Below are 15,639 nucleotides of genomic sequence, written 5' to 3'. Positions count from 1 at the left end.
GAGTGGACAGCGGCCAGCATATGCTTTGTGGCGATCCTTGAAAGAGAGAGAGAGAGAGAAGTAATGTACAAAACGAAAGCACCCCCGAGTAAAGAAGAATATGTGATGTCGAGGCCTGCGAAATGCCACTGTGCGTTCAACCGAAAGCATGAGATAACATTCAACCAGCTACACTAGGTCGTACCATGATTTATATGACCGCCTGTAATCTATAGATTTGGACATAGTCCACTGACCTTTAGCTACTATCCTCACCCCTCACCATCAAGACATTTTTATAACGAAGAAAATCACTTGCTACGTTCGAAATCTTTCTACAAATTTTTACTAAAAAACTAAAATCAATGAGAAAAATATTTGCTATTAAAAATAAAAAATCTCATGGGTCAATATATGTACATATACAAATATATTGTAAGGCAATCGATAGAAGAAAATAAATTGATAGTTTGTCGAGCAACGGGACGTCCCCTAATATTTCCGAATCTAATCGAGGGGGTGTGTTAGCTGTTACTACTCTCCGTGAAGCAAGAAAAAAGAGTAAAAAGAGATAGAAAGAAAGGCTGGTAAAAGAGAAAAAAAACGAAAAAACTTTGACAATACCGTTGTAGAGAAGTGGATGGGGGTTGAAAGGGCAAGACTGTGTTCCGGACTGCTTTATTGCCTGATTTCCGTGGGGTGGACCTTACGTATAAAACGTAAGAGACCTTCTTTTCTATCTCTCTTTCTTTCTTTCTCTCTGATTCTACAAATGACATGGTCAGTGACATTATTTTATCACATAAAAAGTAACGAATAAAATGAAAAAGAAAAAAGCAGAAGCCTTTTAACAATCCTTTCGCTGATAATCTCAAAGACCTTGAAGGTCGTGCGACTATTAAATTTCATGGTAACCAGCATAGTAAACAATCGCAACGTACAATCTACCGGATATGGCCTTCCTTTTTTACATATTTTTTCAAGCCAATCAAATGGCACGTGCCGATGTCACTTTGGAGGATACTGACACACGCGACCGGAAAGAGCATCCTAATTGCTATCGATTTTCCATCTGATAAATACTTTTTAAGAACTCGCTATTCTACTTGTACAACAGTGAGAGAAAGATAGAGAATTCTTTAGCGATTTTTCGACATGCCAATTCTCTGTGCACGCATACAAATATACATGCATACACGTGCACACAAGATCTTCTCTTTCTTTTTAAAAGTAGGATAGACGAACAGACAGAAAGTTTAGACGATTGAAAAACTTTTGCGAACGAAGTTCTACCTAAACCCTTGACACTTCTTCTACTTTTTCGTTAGGAAATGTCGGATGTTTGGATATATTCAATCGAATCTATCGAGAGAGATTAGAATTGTAGAAATGAAGAAAATCGAAGATCTAATCGTAAATTATAAAAAAATGCTCTTCTTCTTCTTCTCGAGATATGAAGCTAAGTGCAACGAGGTATTGGATGTTTGCCAGAAGGAATCGTATTGGTCGAGATTATAAGTCTTTGAGGGTAGAAAAAGCACGGAGAGTAGATTAATCAAAGGAGAAATTCCGGGCGACGAGCAACCACCGACAAAGCATATTCCCCGCTAAGAATGGATCGTTTCCGGTTCCGTTCTCTTTATGGTACATTGCGGCTCAGCGATGTATTAAGATTACTTAATCAATAAAATCCCGAAGAAGAACGAAAAACTAATTCGTTTTTCACTTATTATACTTCGTAGTAGATTCTCTTCGAGATGTTTTTATCATCGATGTTAACGTTTAACAAATTTCTACAATTTTCGCATATGCGTTTCTATATAAATGTGTTTAATATATAGGTTTCCTAGTTCGTACGAGACACGTGTGTCAAATGGTTTAACCCAGTAGGATAGTTAGACAAACAAAAATTTGATCGAACCGTTAAAATGACCAAACATTGACACTCGATATTAATGCTCTCACTCTCAATTAACGGTAAGAGGTATACACGCACACACTGAGCAAGATAGAAAGTGAAAGAGAGAGAGAGAGAGAGAGAGAGAGAGACGCATTTATCCAAATTAATATAACATTTAAGAAAGAATTGTAATTATAATAATCTGTTTTGAATCAAAAGATTCCGTATAAATTACGATTATATTTTTAAGTATTAATAGCAAAAGATAATATTTATCTTAGAGAACGACCTCGCAGATGTTTGAAATATCGATCACATTCGCTTTAAGATTCTTTTGTGTCGTTCTTATTCGAAGGAGATAGAAACTCGTGTAAATCAGTGGCAAACGGTACAGAAAAAAAGTTGTAGGACCTTTTCCGAGCGACGGCTCGCTTTAAGCAGATTTAGCCGCGAAACCAGGAAACGTTTAAGAGGGTGAAGCACAACTTCGAGTTAGGGGTTGGTGCAAAGTAGCTCAGATGAAGGAAAAAGAAAAAATATATCCCTTCCTTTCTATCCATGTTTTCTCTAGATCCGTTGATATAATAGACGACCCGTTCGATCCTAGATTTTCAATCTCCTATTCGTTTATCCCGTATCTGGAATTTGTTTTTCTACAAGGTACTTTCCGATTTCTGAATAAACCTTTGTCAAATTCGTATATTTTCAATGTTCAAAAAATTGTTCTAACTTCATTCATCTGGACTTACATCGTCTTTTAAATTCGATTGAAAGTAGTTATAAACTTATACGTAACTAGATGTTAATTTGGTATTAAAGACATGACCATGGTTTTTACGAGCAACGATAAGTAAAAAAGGCATTGAAAGTCGAACGTTCGCAACTGCCAATTCGAAGCACCCTAATTTGATGAGCACGTGTCGACCAATGACACTCCCACGCCCTGTTCTCGCTATTTTCCGTCGAGTTACAATGGAACGTACTACGTGACACACGTATAAACCATTAAAAGATGGTTACGCTGATATCCAGACACATGTGTACGGAATATCGCGTGGAAAAAATTGTCGACGAGAAATTCGATTTGAAAACACTTGCTGTTTCTTTTAAAGAATAACAAAAAACTCTTAATTGATACACGAACAAAAAAGTTAAAAATACTTCATTAACGATCTCTAACGATAGTAATAGTATTAGAAGCCATCCTGTCCGACATTTTCCTTCATTAAAAATTCCAAAGATTATCTTCGAAGGATTTACTGTGGCCCAAAATTGTCATGAAAACACGTTCATTGAAGTTTGGCGTTAGCGCGTGCATTGATTTGACGCTCAATTTCCTTCGAATATTTCGTCCTAAAGGACACCTCCTGTGAGAAGCTATATCCCTCTCTTTCACTCTTTCTCACCCTTAAGCCGACGTTTACTAGAATCTAGATACAATACAGTTCGAAACGCAGTTGCCTGCTTGGTAAGCCTGTTAAACGCAAACATTTGCGACAATACAAGCTGAAAGTGTATTTGAACGAAATAGTACTTTGCTTTTTCGGATAAAAAGGGCTGGGTGTTGCCCTCAGCCAGCTCGATTATCCACCGCACAAGCGTCGGATCTTCTTCATCGTAAAAGAAACTCGAATGAGAAGTGAGAATCGTCATCAGAAAATAAGAAAGAAAGAGATAGCGAAGGGTCGGCCTCCCTTTACGTTCTACTTCTCTTGTCCTCTCACCTGGGCAAAGGCGTGGCTTTTGCGACAGTGGTCGATAACGCTGCTACCAGTAGCAGTAGGGGTGAAATGTACCCCTACTTTCAGAACCACCAAAGATTTCCCTCCTGAAGGTAAGTGAACGCAACGAGAGCCTTCCTGCGAAGTACTTCTCTGAAGATTCTTGGCAACTATCCAATCGTTTACTGTTTATACCCTGATTTTCTCCTGTACATAAAAAGGTATTTTTAAGTTACTTCATATTCCATTTAATTTGCCAATAAGTTATGACACTATTTGCACTATTTCATATTATGTTTAAATGTGTCCAGAATTTGTTTACTGAAATTTTAATATTTATTATTGGCAAAGCTCGTATTATACTGTACTATAACAATTCTATAAAATCTAGTAGAAACCAATAGTAGTTAGAATCAAGTTAAACGTTCGATTGTAGTAATAATAAATGATTAAATTTTTTATCAAACGGATATATACTTAACTGTAATATTTTTTTAACAATATATCGAAGGTCATCCAATTCGCTGCAAATTTTGAAAAGATTTTCTTAGCATTCATAAAATAAAATTCCTATAGCAAAGAAAATATCTTGCACAATAACATTTTCGCTTGGATTTCTTCCAAGGTCATTTTTTGAGAAATATGGTTTATTTGACACACACGAGCTTTTATAAAAAGAAATCGTACGAGTGACGAAAACTTTTTGGAAAAGATCTCGTTGAACTTGTCACTAGTCAAGGCTGATGCATTTCGTGTAATAACACTCGAACACAATAAGCATGCAAGTAGATGTTATATTGCTTCCACTATTGCATTTAATTAATCTCTAAGAAGGAACATTCAAGGAACCAACTTCATTAAGCTTTTAAATGCTTAAAGAACTTGTTTTGTAGTTTAGAGAAGAAGCTTCCGATGAGTACAATTTACTCTTAAGTAATTTACTATAATTAATTTATCTGAAAACCTAAAAAAAGAAAAATAAAGAAAATCAATTTAACGCATTATTTTTAATCAGAAATTAGAAATGAACAAAACAAATGTTTTGATCAAAGTCGATTGCAAAGTTTGCCACTATAACAAATCAACATAATTATCATGACTAACATATATCATAAAGATCATGATCTAATCAAAAAATTCGAGGGTAGATCAATTGGAACTGTATCATACACTAACGATACGATCACGATATCGTGCTTATATCAGAGGGTTGAATAAGTCGTTCTCTGGTAGGCGGAGATTCAGCTAAAAACATCGTGTCAGCTTTACGCCGCTAAAGTGCAGATTTGTGTTAGCGGAAGTGAGGTAATAGCTTGCATGGAAGCTCATCGTTGTGTCTGTTCCTATTGTCTCATGATCCTCTAAAGCTTCGGTGCGTGTACGTGCGTGTATCTATATGGGAAAAAAAGATTATTAATAATTAAAAAAGTCCATTTGGTATTTAAACTAAACTAAACAAATTTGATGGAAAAAGATCATAGAAAAAATTTCATAGTGTGTTATCTATAAAACGTAATACAAAAATCTCATTTAACATTTACAATAAACTAACAAAGCAAAATTAAATAAAGCCATTATAGCGCGTATTTATACAAAATGAGAACAAATATCGACAATAAAAAAATTCGTCTAGCATATACATCAAACTAAATGCCAAAAAATTGGTTGAAATTTATCAAAAGATCGTCACCTTTTCAGACACTTTCAACAAAGAAAAGTTATCGCTAGGTATTTAGCAAACCGACAAGTCCCTTTAACGTCGTATCTAACAATGTCCAAGTTTTCCAGCCGTTTCCTACGAAATCGATCGAAGGTTCGGTATAAAAAGAAAAGCATGCCACAGGACAGGCCGCAAAACTTGGACAATGGAAAACACATCCGGCCAATTGTCACGCCCATGAGCCTCGACTTTTCCTAGTTACTCCTCCTAAACGAATCTCTCTCTCTCTCTCTCTCTCTCTCTCTCTCTCTCTCTCTCTCTCTCTCTCTCTCTCTCTCTCTCTCTCTCTCTCTATCGTGTTCTCTCAAAGATTCTAGGCTGTTTTTTCTGCCGATCAGTAGTAGCCTTGCTCGTGCTCGGTCAAGCAGCAAATCGAGCTTCCAATCAATGAAAAGGACATGTTTATATCTTCATTTAGAAAAGTGCATGCGTTTGTCCTTTTCATGTTTTCGCCCTTTTCAATCGATGTTTCAGAAAATCTAGAAAAATAACAAAAAATCATCACGTCGAGATCACATTTGTACAATTTTATAAATAATACGATTTAACGAATTGTTATCATTTAAAAGAAAAAAGTGTATATTTAGGACTAGCCTTGATGCGTTGCCGAACGAAGTAGAAAGTCCCTAATATGTCGAGGTAGAAACGATAAATCAAAATTCTTTCTAGACCAGCTGCTAAACATCAGAGGATCCCATCGATCGCATGTAACCGGCATTATATCGTAGCTTCCTCATCGTCAGGCCCGTTTAAATGGATTTAAACTGGAAGGAGATGATCCATTGGAAGAGGGAGGCTCTTTGTCGTCCATTTTAAGGGCCTACTGAAAGAAGGAAGAAATGTTAGCAAAAAGGATCTCTCTCTCTCTCTCTCTCTCTCTCTCTCTTATATATATAGAAGGCGTGTTTCCTGCTTCTTCTCTCTCCCCTCCTTTTTAGTAAATTTTCCTTCAATGGCATTCATCAAATTTGTCCTCGACTTTTGGATAAAGCAAAATATAAAAGATAAGATAAAAAGGAAGTTGAAATCGATCTGAACTTTATACTGATCTTAGGATCGTCTTAATGCGTTCTTCTATATGTTCCTTGTTTTATCACATTTAAGGGACAATTTGGTGAGTTCGTTGTAAAGGTCTAGGCCAAGAAAATAAAAGGGAATATTCGTTTACCCTTGGCAGAAACGAGCAAAGGGCCCTTTTAGAATCGGTCTCACGAGTGAGCACACCCCCGAAACGTCAGAGGCTAATTGATATAAACGCATGGCGTAATATACTTGTCATATAGGCGAGACCCTTTGCTCCACACTAGTACCATGAGCTAAAGCAAACGGGTGTGAGAGAAAGAGAGAGATGGGAGGGTTCTAAGGCCTAAGCCAGGATTACGTTAGTCGATATTAGACTCGGCGGTCTAATGTTGGACGATCGTCATTACCATGTGAAAGACGACCTACAAGACACTGCAAACGAGCTTTTACGCAATTTATTTCTCAATCTAGTCTCTTCTACATACGAGGAAACTATCTAATTCTATCTACGAATATTTCGGAAAATTCATTCAACTTTATTATGAATTAAATATCTTTAGGTTCTCGTCACGATAATCCTTAAAAACTACTATAGGAAACTATACCAAAAACGAACGAGTACAATCAGAAGATCTTATTATCATATAAAATTAAATGCGAAAGGTAATTTCTGATGTTGATAAGTTATATAAATAGTACAAAAAATCAGTATCATCAATGATCAAATCGTCAAATTTTTTAACGATATTAAAACAAATTTAGATGGGATGAAATTTCACTCGTGATAGTCTTTGAGGGTTCTACGGTCATCGAAATTGTACTAAGTCACTTGAAATAATAGCTAGAAAGGTATGGTGCCGGATAGAAAGGTTTAAAGAGGGTTCGTGCCGTTACTAAATCAGATGTATCCTTTACGATTAGGCTCTATCTAGAAGAAAATTAGGAAAATTATGGAAACTGTTAGATAATATATCTAGTTGCAAATTTCAACGTTTTCAATCACAATGTTACTAATAAACGTATTATTGCTAAAATAATTTTCTGTATATAAACGTTGTCTTAGCTCGATTCATGATGAAATCCTTAGCAGGGTGCACCCTTCGATGCCCCATAAACGTATTCATGGCTCTATAGAACACGAGTTCGCTTTTCTCCGAGGGTTCCAAACTAACGTCATGAAATCAATGCTGTCGATATGAAGGCAGCCTGCCTAATAAAGATTGATGAGCTTTAATTAAACGCTCGATAAAAACGATACGTGGCCAAGACGAAATCAAAATGGGACAATGGACGATCAACTGGCCATTTAAAAGCGAATGTTACCATCAATCGATTACGATGAGTCAGTATGACAATCCAATTGTTTCAGTCAAATATTCGTTTTTGAATGGACGAGCATTTTGAACGTGTTCGAGACGATTTAATAGTTTCATCTCGTCTTCATCAAAATACGTACTCTGTTTCGAATGAAGAAGCTTCTTGAAATAGTTCCAGACCACTTGGTTGTTCTTGGAATCCCATAAATTAGAATTTGTCAGCGTTCCTTTGGCTCGTTCTAACAAATTTTCTGAATTTCACGCCTATTACTATTGTCAATGAGCAGATGTCATCTAACAAAAGGATCCAAGAGTGTATACCTTTTCACAAGTTTACACAAAAAAACCTTCGACTCTATTCCTTCTCTTCTAGTTTTTTTTGTTTTTTTTTTTTTTCATAGTTAAACGGAACTTTCCAATCGGCGATGATGATCCTTATTAACGCCAAAATACTTTCCTGTTTTACTAAATATCGGCCGAACATGTTAGCCTTTAAAAGCCAAGCTTATTTCTATAGAAACGGTTAAGGCGTCAGTGCGTGAAATCACGTTTCAGCAAAATATTTGTATCCGTCGTTCATTCGGTAGCTATTGTAGTTGGTCATGGGGTAATGGGATAGCGAACTAAACGCTAGAATGGTCTGTGGTCACGAAATTTTTCTATGAATGAAAGCTACGCCCCAAACGGTAGCCCACCCAAATCGCTTAAATGTCTTTCAATAGCTTCGATATTTTCCAATATCTATTGGGATGCACAATGTACTGTACATACAGATGGATCAGTATTGTGATTCCCATATCTAAAAAAAAGAATATAAATTGTATAAAATCAGAAGAGGAAAATAGATAGAAAGAAAGAAAGAAAGAAAGATGAGAAAGATGAAAGAGACATTGACTAGAGATAACAAAAGACGCATGATCCTCCTGAGACTTAGGAAGAAGTGAGGAGAGAACAGCTAATAAGGCGTATCAGTTACCAAGGAGACGTGATCTCCTTAACGGCAAAGAAGAATGGCGGACGAAAGTATAAGAAGAGGAACCCGAAGGAGACTTCGGAGGGCTGGAAAACTCATAAGTTTCAATTTACTCTGGGATCAACGTTCACCGACGGACTTTACGACGTAAAACTCGAGCTCCATATATTGATTTTCACCTTCCTGGAAAAAAAAAAAAAAACTTACATTTATAGTGTGTGTCTGTGTGCGTGCAACATTTTCATTATTTATGGTACGAGCACATACTTTCAATGGTTCACATTGCAACAGGGAAGGTGGATTTCTAAATTTGAAATCAGCCTGAGAAACGTGAATCCAGAAATTGGGTCAAGTGCTAAGAAGATATAGAATGTTGTAATACGTTTATGGCCCAGTCTAATTCGTGCAGGTCACTCAGCCAAATTTCAGGAACACGAGTTGCAGGCAGACTTGTCCGATCGTTTCATCTCGAATATTATTATGTACGTAAAGTACAGTAGTACGATCACCATTTCAACAAATTATACCAACTGTATGCTACTATATACTTTAGTCGAATTAGTAGGATCCACATACGTCTGGTTTATTAAATATAACTAATATTTGACTCAGATTTTATTTTTACAATAACCATTCACGCCATTATATATATATAGTAATCTCTCCCTGTCTTTGCTACCAGTCAAATAAAAAGAGTGGACACGTAGCTAGTAAAAGATCTTATTGTTAGCAATCCTCTAGCATTACCACCTGTGTCTCGATCATTCTCACGAGGGCTTAAAGGTCTCGACCTCTCGCGAGCATTAAAACGACACGGTCGTGCATACTCTAAACGTGTGTCATGGCAAAGGCTCGTTGATGGGTGCCGATCGTCATCGTATCCGTACTGTTCTCTCTCATCTCTCCCTCTCTCTTTCTCTCTGGCCGTGGCCGAATTGAAAATAAATGCGACGCGTCTCTCTGTATATCTGTATCGCCAGGTCTGACCGGTATACACAAGACACTGTTAAAATAGCCTCGCATTTAGAACACCCGGTACATACATACTTATAACGTACGAAGAGGTCGACCGATCAAAAGTGCCAAATGAAAAAGATCACCTTTCTTCCGTCCTCTTTTTTCCTTTTTTTTAATTATTCAAATTGATTCTTTTGCAATAAATGAGAGTATGTCGCTGAAAGAAAGACCAAACTTTACATACGTGAAACTGCTGAATAAATATAGGATCAAGAGACTACCTGATAAATAGATCTATTCATACTGATTATAAGCTACGATTGAAACGGACATGATAGGAAAATTATAAATTGTAGACGATTCAAATTTCTCGATATCTAAACAAATCAAACTCAAAAGGAGTTATATATAAGATCAAGAATCTGCCTGATAAATAAATCTATTTACTCCTGATAGTAACAATTTAAAAACTGTACTGTAAACCAAACAAGTTCATATAGAATCAAAAATCTTACTTGTAAATAAATCTACTTTGCATCGTAAGTTTACGATAAAGAAATTGGATTTGTAAACTTGACATAATTAAAATTTCTCAATGTCTAAACACAAATCTCTAATTCTGTATCAAACGAATTCACATACGATCATCACGAGTGTTTTTTCAGATAAATAGATCTATGTATTGACCATCGAATCACAATTTAAATTCACCGATCGAATAATCGTCTCGACTCGTCGTGCTATTTTTAATAGACATTTATAGGTAGTATAGCAAACAAGTAAGATTGATGATTCGCTTGCTATAAAAATACGAAAGAAACCTGTGTCTCTATGTGCGCTTGTGAGACGAGTCGTGTCTTTCTGTCATCATTTTTTTTCCTGGCAATCTTGAATAATTCTTCAAGGCGCATCGTCAAAGTGCATCGTCGATTTTAGAAAGAAGCAGAGATATTGCTCTAACAGGACTAACGCGCTAGTTTTCACGTACCACAAGCATACGGGTCAACGAAAATAGACTCCTACGAGAGTAGGAAGAAGCATATCTAACATTTTGCTGCTTTTCCTAAATGCAGATGGCAAAATTATAACGTCACAAGCAACCGTCGTATCCTGAAATGAAAAGACTTCGATTAAATTCATATTAAAAAAGCTCAACGTAACTTAAACATCCGACACGAATCTTATGAGCCAACTTGGAACAAAATAAAAGCTTTCGATAAAACTCGTTAAAAACTCAGCATAACTTAACTATATCTACTAGAAATCTATGAATCAGTTCCAAGTAAAAAGCTTCAATGAAATTCATATTAAGAACCAAAAAAGACTGTGAAATATTGATTAGGAATCTATGAGTCAATTCGAAAGAAGGTAAAACATAGAAAATAGAAGACGAAGAGGAAAGAAGGAAAGAAGGAAGGAAGTAATCTGCAAAATACCCTAAGAAGGGGAGGAGAGAGTACAGCTCAGTATGTAAATGGAAGGCGAATACTTTGAATCTCGTGGTAAGATCGACCAATCAGGAAACGTTGGCGGGGGATGTGCCATAAATGTCGCGCGGAGAATCGCAAAAGCTTGCCGACAGGACGGCGCCACCGTACCGACGTTCGGTATACTAGTCTACATTTTTGGCGGCAGCCGTCCAGTGTAAGGTCCGATCCCCGAACCGAACGGTCATCCGAACTACTTAGGTAAAAGCTTTCTTTCATCGATCATTCGTGAAAACTAAAATAAAAAAAAGAAAAGAAAAGAAAAAAAGTTTTACGTTTTCGAACAATTGCGAATTCCATTCGAGTTAATCAAAATAATAATAATAATAGTAATAGTAATAATAATAATCAATAATAATAGGGATACAGCCCTTTTATCAAAAAGGGTGCATTAAAAAAGTAAAACGAGTTGCAAAAAAAAATATAAAAAACAAAATTAGCGCCATCGCGAGTGTACTCATTTGACCGAAGGCTTACTTGGAGTTAAAGAAATGCTGAAGAAGCCAACTCAGGAGAGAGAGAGAGAGAGAGAGAGAGAGAGAGAGAGAGAGAGAACATATTTTCCATCGAGATATTAAACCAAGGACAATTTTAATGGGAGTTGTACTTGACCGTTTGCCTGGCCCTATTTTGATTCTGTAAAGATTTTAGTAGGAAATCGTACTTCCACTAATCCTCCATATTCGTAACACTACCACCTCTCAGCCGTTGATCCGTAGTCTCTCGTTTTTTTCATGTCACATTATCGTTTAGTTATTTTTATAAATGTGTGTATCACGAAGCTTGAAATAAATGCTAACAGATTATTAATCCTAATACGCTCTAATCACGCATACGTAATCTCTTCAACGATTGGGTGTTCTTAAAAGCAAAGCTAAAAATTATATTGAATTTTGTGCGAGAGCACAGTGGCCTCGAATTTGTAACACCTAATCGTCGAAGAGACATTGGCTAAGCATAACCCTAATAATAAATCTAATAAGATACTTCGATATATAAATCTCTGGCTATTAGTGGCTAGTCTATGGACGTCATTCGATGATAAACGAAACGTCGAAAGCATCGTGTTTCACTCTCCGAGTGTTTACGAATTCCAATAGTCCAATACCGGAAACGACGTCCATTTATACCTAGGTTATAAATTAATCTGATCAGGTTCGCGAGAGATGTTAAGACAGTCATCCTGAAATGATAATGTATCACTTACGTCGCGTAAAGATACGCTTGCATCTTATTACAAAGATCGTATACAACCGTAACAGTTATGATACTTTTTCTTCTTCTACTTCTTCTAGCAGATTGTTTATAATAATTGGCAAGGCTTTGTTTAACTTCTTACATAATGCAAGACTGCGTATTTATAACGTCGGACGAGAATAGAATTTAGGCGGACCGAGTGACGCCAAATCCAAGGCGTCTTTTATAGTCCCCTCTACGTTTCTTCTATCAAAATGTAAAATCATTTTTAATTCCGTTACCGATCAATCTAATTATTTCGTTATCCCAGATGAACTCGACCTATGCAAGAAGAAAATTGCATTATTTTAAAGGAAGCTAATCTCTTACGTCGATTAGATTCATTCATAAAATTCCTGAAACGTTAGGCACGTAACATACTTCGCATAACCGTCGCATAATCGTCGAGGCTTTGTCAAATGTTATGCAAGTTGGCCGGAGTCTTCCTGGCCAAGCGTTATGGGCCAAGAACTTTGGTAAACTAGTATGCACAAGTAAGGTGTGTTGATTCAGCCTGACAATCGTCGGATTAGGCACGTGCTTACGACTTTGTACGAGAGATGCCAAAACTTTAGATTATGCGATTCTTTCGAACGTATCACGTTCCTTCCGCAAATGACGCAATGACGCATCAAACAGGAACGCAATAGTTTCGTACGTTCGATACTTCAATGCTAAAAAGTAAGACACAGATCAAAAGATATTTCAGTTTTCTAGGAGTTATGCCCTAGATGATTTGCTTTGGGTATATTTTTAGAAATCATTTAAATCGCATCTTTATTTTAGTAGAAATCGCCAGATAGGATGATGAATCTGTACAAATATTTCCGGATTAATGCTTTTCTACTTAAATCCTATCTAATAGAACACTTTGCATATACTTATCTTTTCCGATATTTTCAAGGCGGCCACTTTGAATTTGAATCCAACTTGATCGAATATCTTCATGATTTTCAGTATTATTTGCATAAAAAAATTCAAGTCTCTTTTTATTATCGAAACTGGCCAATGAGAATTCGCGAAAATCGGTCAAAGTCAATCGAAGACTCGTCGAGTATGCTACTTACTCCTCCCCGGATTCTTACTTCCACCTGTTTTCAACTAAAAACGGACTGGGGCCCGGGCAGACTAAATATAACGACTACGACGAACGAATCCAGGACTCTTGCGTCACAACTCGTTGTTCGTAGGCGCGAGCTTTTCGCCACTGGATTATCGAAGATCGTTTCGCACTTTTATTTTATCTCTACAAAAGAATTTAGTATAATATAACATGAGAGAGAGGGAGAGAGAGAGAGATAGAGAGGTTTACCGATAACATGAAGAAAAAATAACGATTCCTTCATTTGTATGAAGGATTAGTGAAAGTTTAGAAACGTTTACCTTGACCTTCTTTGTTGGATTAGATTGTATTCGGCTTATTATTAGGTTATGTCTTTTTAATTGTCCGTTCTATTCAACGTCTTTTTCAAAAATGCTAATAGCCGTTAAGAATTTACCAGGTAGTGCCACCTGTGTGATTATCCTGAAACTATTTAAGACGACAACGTTAAAACGTAGGGAAAGTAGAGAACATTATTGACACATTATTACCGACAGTCATTGATTATTTTTCTAATTACTAAATAATATACATATTTGAATATTAATTGGAGTTAGAAGTAATAGTAGACTGTTAATCGCTATAGAAAGATGTAGAAAGAAGTATAATGTGAAAGTGGCACGAAGTGACACGGTTATATATGAAATCAAAGATACGTAATAAGATCAAGTTTTGAAAGGCTAAATTTTACTTCCCTCGTCATCGTCCATAATACTTTTTTCCACCTTAAAATACGCGCATATAGTTGAAAGCGTGCAAACGATCGAGGCCGAGTATGAAGTTAGTCTCGCTAAAATTAGCGAGAGAGAGGAACGTTGCGTCAACAAAAAGAAAAGACGATGCTACTGTTTGTGTCGCTTGCTTTGATTGGCCAATCCAAAAACACGCGACTGCCAATCGGAACGAGCCTTATAAAAAAAGCAAACTAATAAATTTTCATTTACCAACGAGAATACAAATAAATATCTTTTGTTTATTTTATCTCTTCTATCAATATTGCTAATTAAAGCGAACGGTTTAACAAAATTGTCTCTTTTGATATTTTATCTAATATACATTCAAGGTTCGCGCTTTGATCTGTCTCGATAAATTTCTTAAGAAAATGTTCTTTATTTTCTCTGGAAAATTCCCTACGCACATTACATTAGTCTCGATTTAACTGATGACAGAAATAAACAAGAGAAAAGAGGCAGAGTTTCGATTTAATAAACGAAAGAACGTGTCGATCGGAATGCTATATCACCCGCACCTATAGTGCTTAGAGGAAGGAAAGACATCTTTAGCGTGGCAAGGTTAAAGAAACATATGCTTCGGCCCAGTGAAGGCGGATTTAAATTTAGCTTGTGCTTATGCAATAGAGATAGAGAGAGAGAGAGAGAGAGAGAGAGAGAGAGAGAGTTTAAATAAGAAAATTATGGAGGTTACGTAGGGTATCAAAAAATTCGACCACCTCACAAGCATTCTCAAGTTTTTCTCTTTTTTCTTTTCATTCATTTTGATATCAACGATAACGACAGCGAATTATGAAACGTGCGTTCCTATCGGTAAAAAAACGATTTACATGATTATGTAAAAAATACGCGAATGTAATTTTATATATATATATTTAAATTGAATCTAAATTTCGTGCTTTTTTGTTTATATTAGCGAACGAGCGTGATTAGCGACCGAATAAAGCAGCAAAATGGATGCGCGATTCAGGAGCAATCTCGATATGATCGGGCGCAACGAGCCAATCACGAGAAAAGCGAAATTCTGGCAAAGTTACGTTCGGGCTCTGAAAGGTAAAAAAGAAACTTTATCAACTAACCTAATTTTTTCTTCTTTCGCATACTATTTCAAATATTTGCTTTTCTTTTGTCTTATAATGCAGGTACCGACGATATCAGAGCTCCGGAACATACGCACAGACCACGCAGTATTTTCCGCACTGACTATCCTGAATTGCATACCACCTCACCCACTTGGCCATTTGGAAAGTCGATTTTTGAAAATCCTATTCATGCGGCTGATCGTATCAACACCCCTGGATACAGGTATGTATCGCATAATGTCAATAAAAACATTTCTACTTTATCATATCGATTGAACAGAAAGAATGTCGGTAACGTCGGTAAGTTTGTACATACTATGACGATAAAATAATTGCTCTACTTTATCGATAAATATACTTTATCGATAAATACACTTTGTCGATAAAATCACTTCTTACTTTGTCACTATAT

General features: G+C 36.3%; 2 protein-coding genes and 1 long non-coding RNA gene across 11 annotated transcripts in view; 1 reads left to right on the top strand and 2 right to left on the bottom strand.

Moving 5' to 3' along the window:
- Positions 1-4,588: 4,588 nt before the first annotated feature.
- Positions 4,589-5,556, bottom strand: LOC122635519. The gene is made up of 2 exons (XR_006328691.1): positions 5,291-5,556; positions 4,589-4,992 (listed from the first exon to the last, which is right to left on the bottom strand). It is a non-coding gene; the product is annotated as an uncharacterized LOC122635519 (long non-coding RNA).
- A 2,838-nt stretch (positions 5,557-8,394) lies between these two features.
- The window catches only part of LOC122635514 (serine/threonine-protein phosphatase PP1-beta catalytic subunit), a 24,184-nt gene continuing 16,939 nt past the window's right edge, over positions 8,395-15,639 (bottom strand). The window contains exons 7-15 of one of the 8 annotated variants that reach the window (XM_043825820.1): positions 13,696-13,843; positions 12,694-13,558; positions 12,284-12,594; positions 12,064-12,206; positions 10,411-10,699; positions 9,680-9,806; positions 8,900-9,614; positions 8,636-8,815; positions 8,395-8,458 (exon numbers count right to left, since the gene is read on the bottom strand). The gene's annotated coding sequence lies outside the window, so the exon portion shown is untranslated. Of the gene's footprint in view, positions 8,459-8,635; positions 8,816-8,899; positions 9,807-10,410; positions 10,700-11,648; positions 11,872-12,063; positions 12,260-12,283; positions 12,595-12,693; positions 13,559-13,695; positions 13,844-15,639 lie in introns of those variants that run through there. The other 7 variants (XM_043825819.1, XM_043825816.1, XM_043825818.1 and 4 more) reach the window with 7 other exon arrangements.
- The window catches only part of LOC122635517, a 12,245-nt gene continuing 7,725 nt past the window's right edge, over positions 11,120-15,639 (top strand). For both annotated transcript variants that reach the window (XM_043825833.1, XM_043825832.1), the window contains exons 1-3: positions 11,120-11,277; positions 15,062-15,198; positions 15,288-15,450. In XM_043825833.1, the coding sequence (XP_043681768.1) occupies positions 15,099-15,198; positions 15,288-15,450 (263 nt within the window). In that variant the 5' untranslated portion in view covers positions 11,120-11,277; positions 15,062-15,098. The remainder of the gene's footprint in view (positions 11,278-15,061; positions 15,199-15,287; positions 15,451-15,639) is intronic.

Source organism: Vespula pensylvanica, chromosome 18, assembly GCF_014466175.1.
Source record: "Vespula pensylvanica isolate Volc-1 chromosome 18, ASM1446617v1, whole genome shotgun sequence".
Classification (NCBI taxonomy): domain Eukaryota; kingdom Metazoa; phylum Arthropoda; class Insecta; order Hymenoptera; family Vespidae; genus Vespula; species Vespula pensylvanica.
Note: the sequence above shows the minus strand (reverse complement) of the source record. Positions and strands in the feature narration are given on the sequence as shown.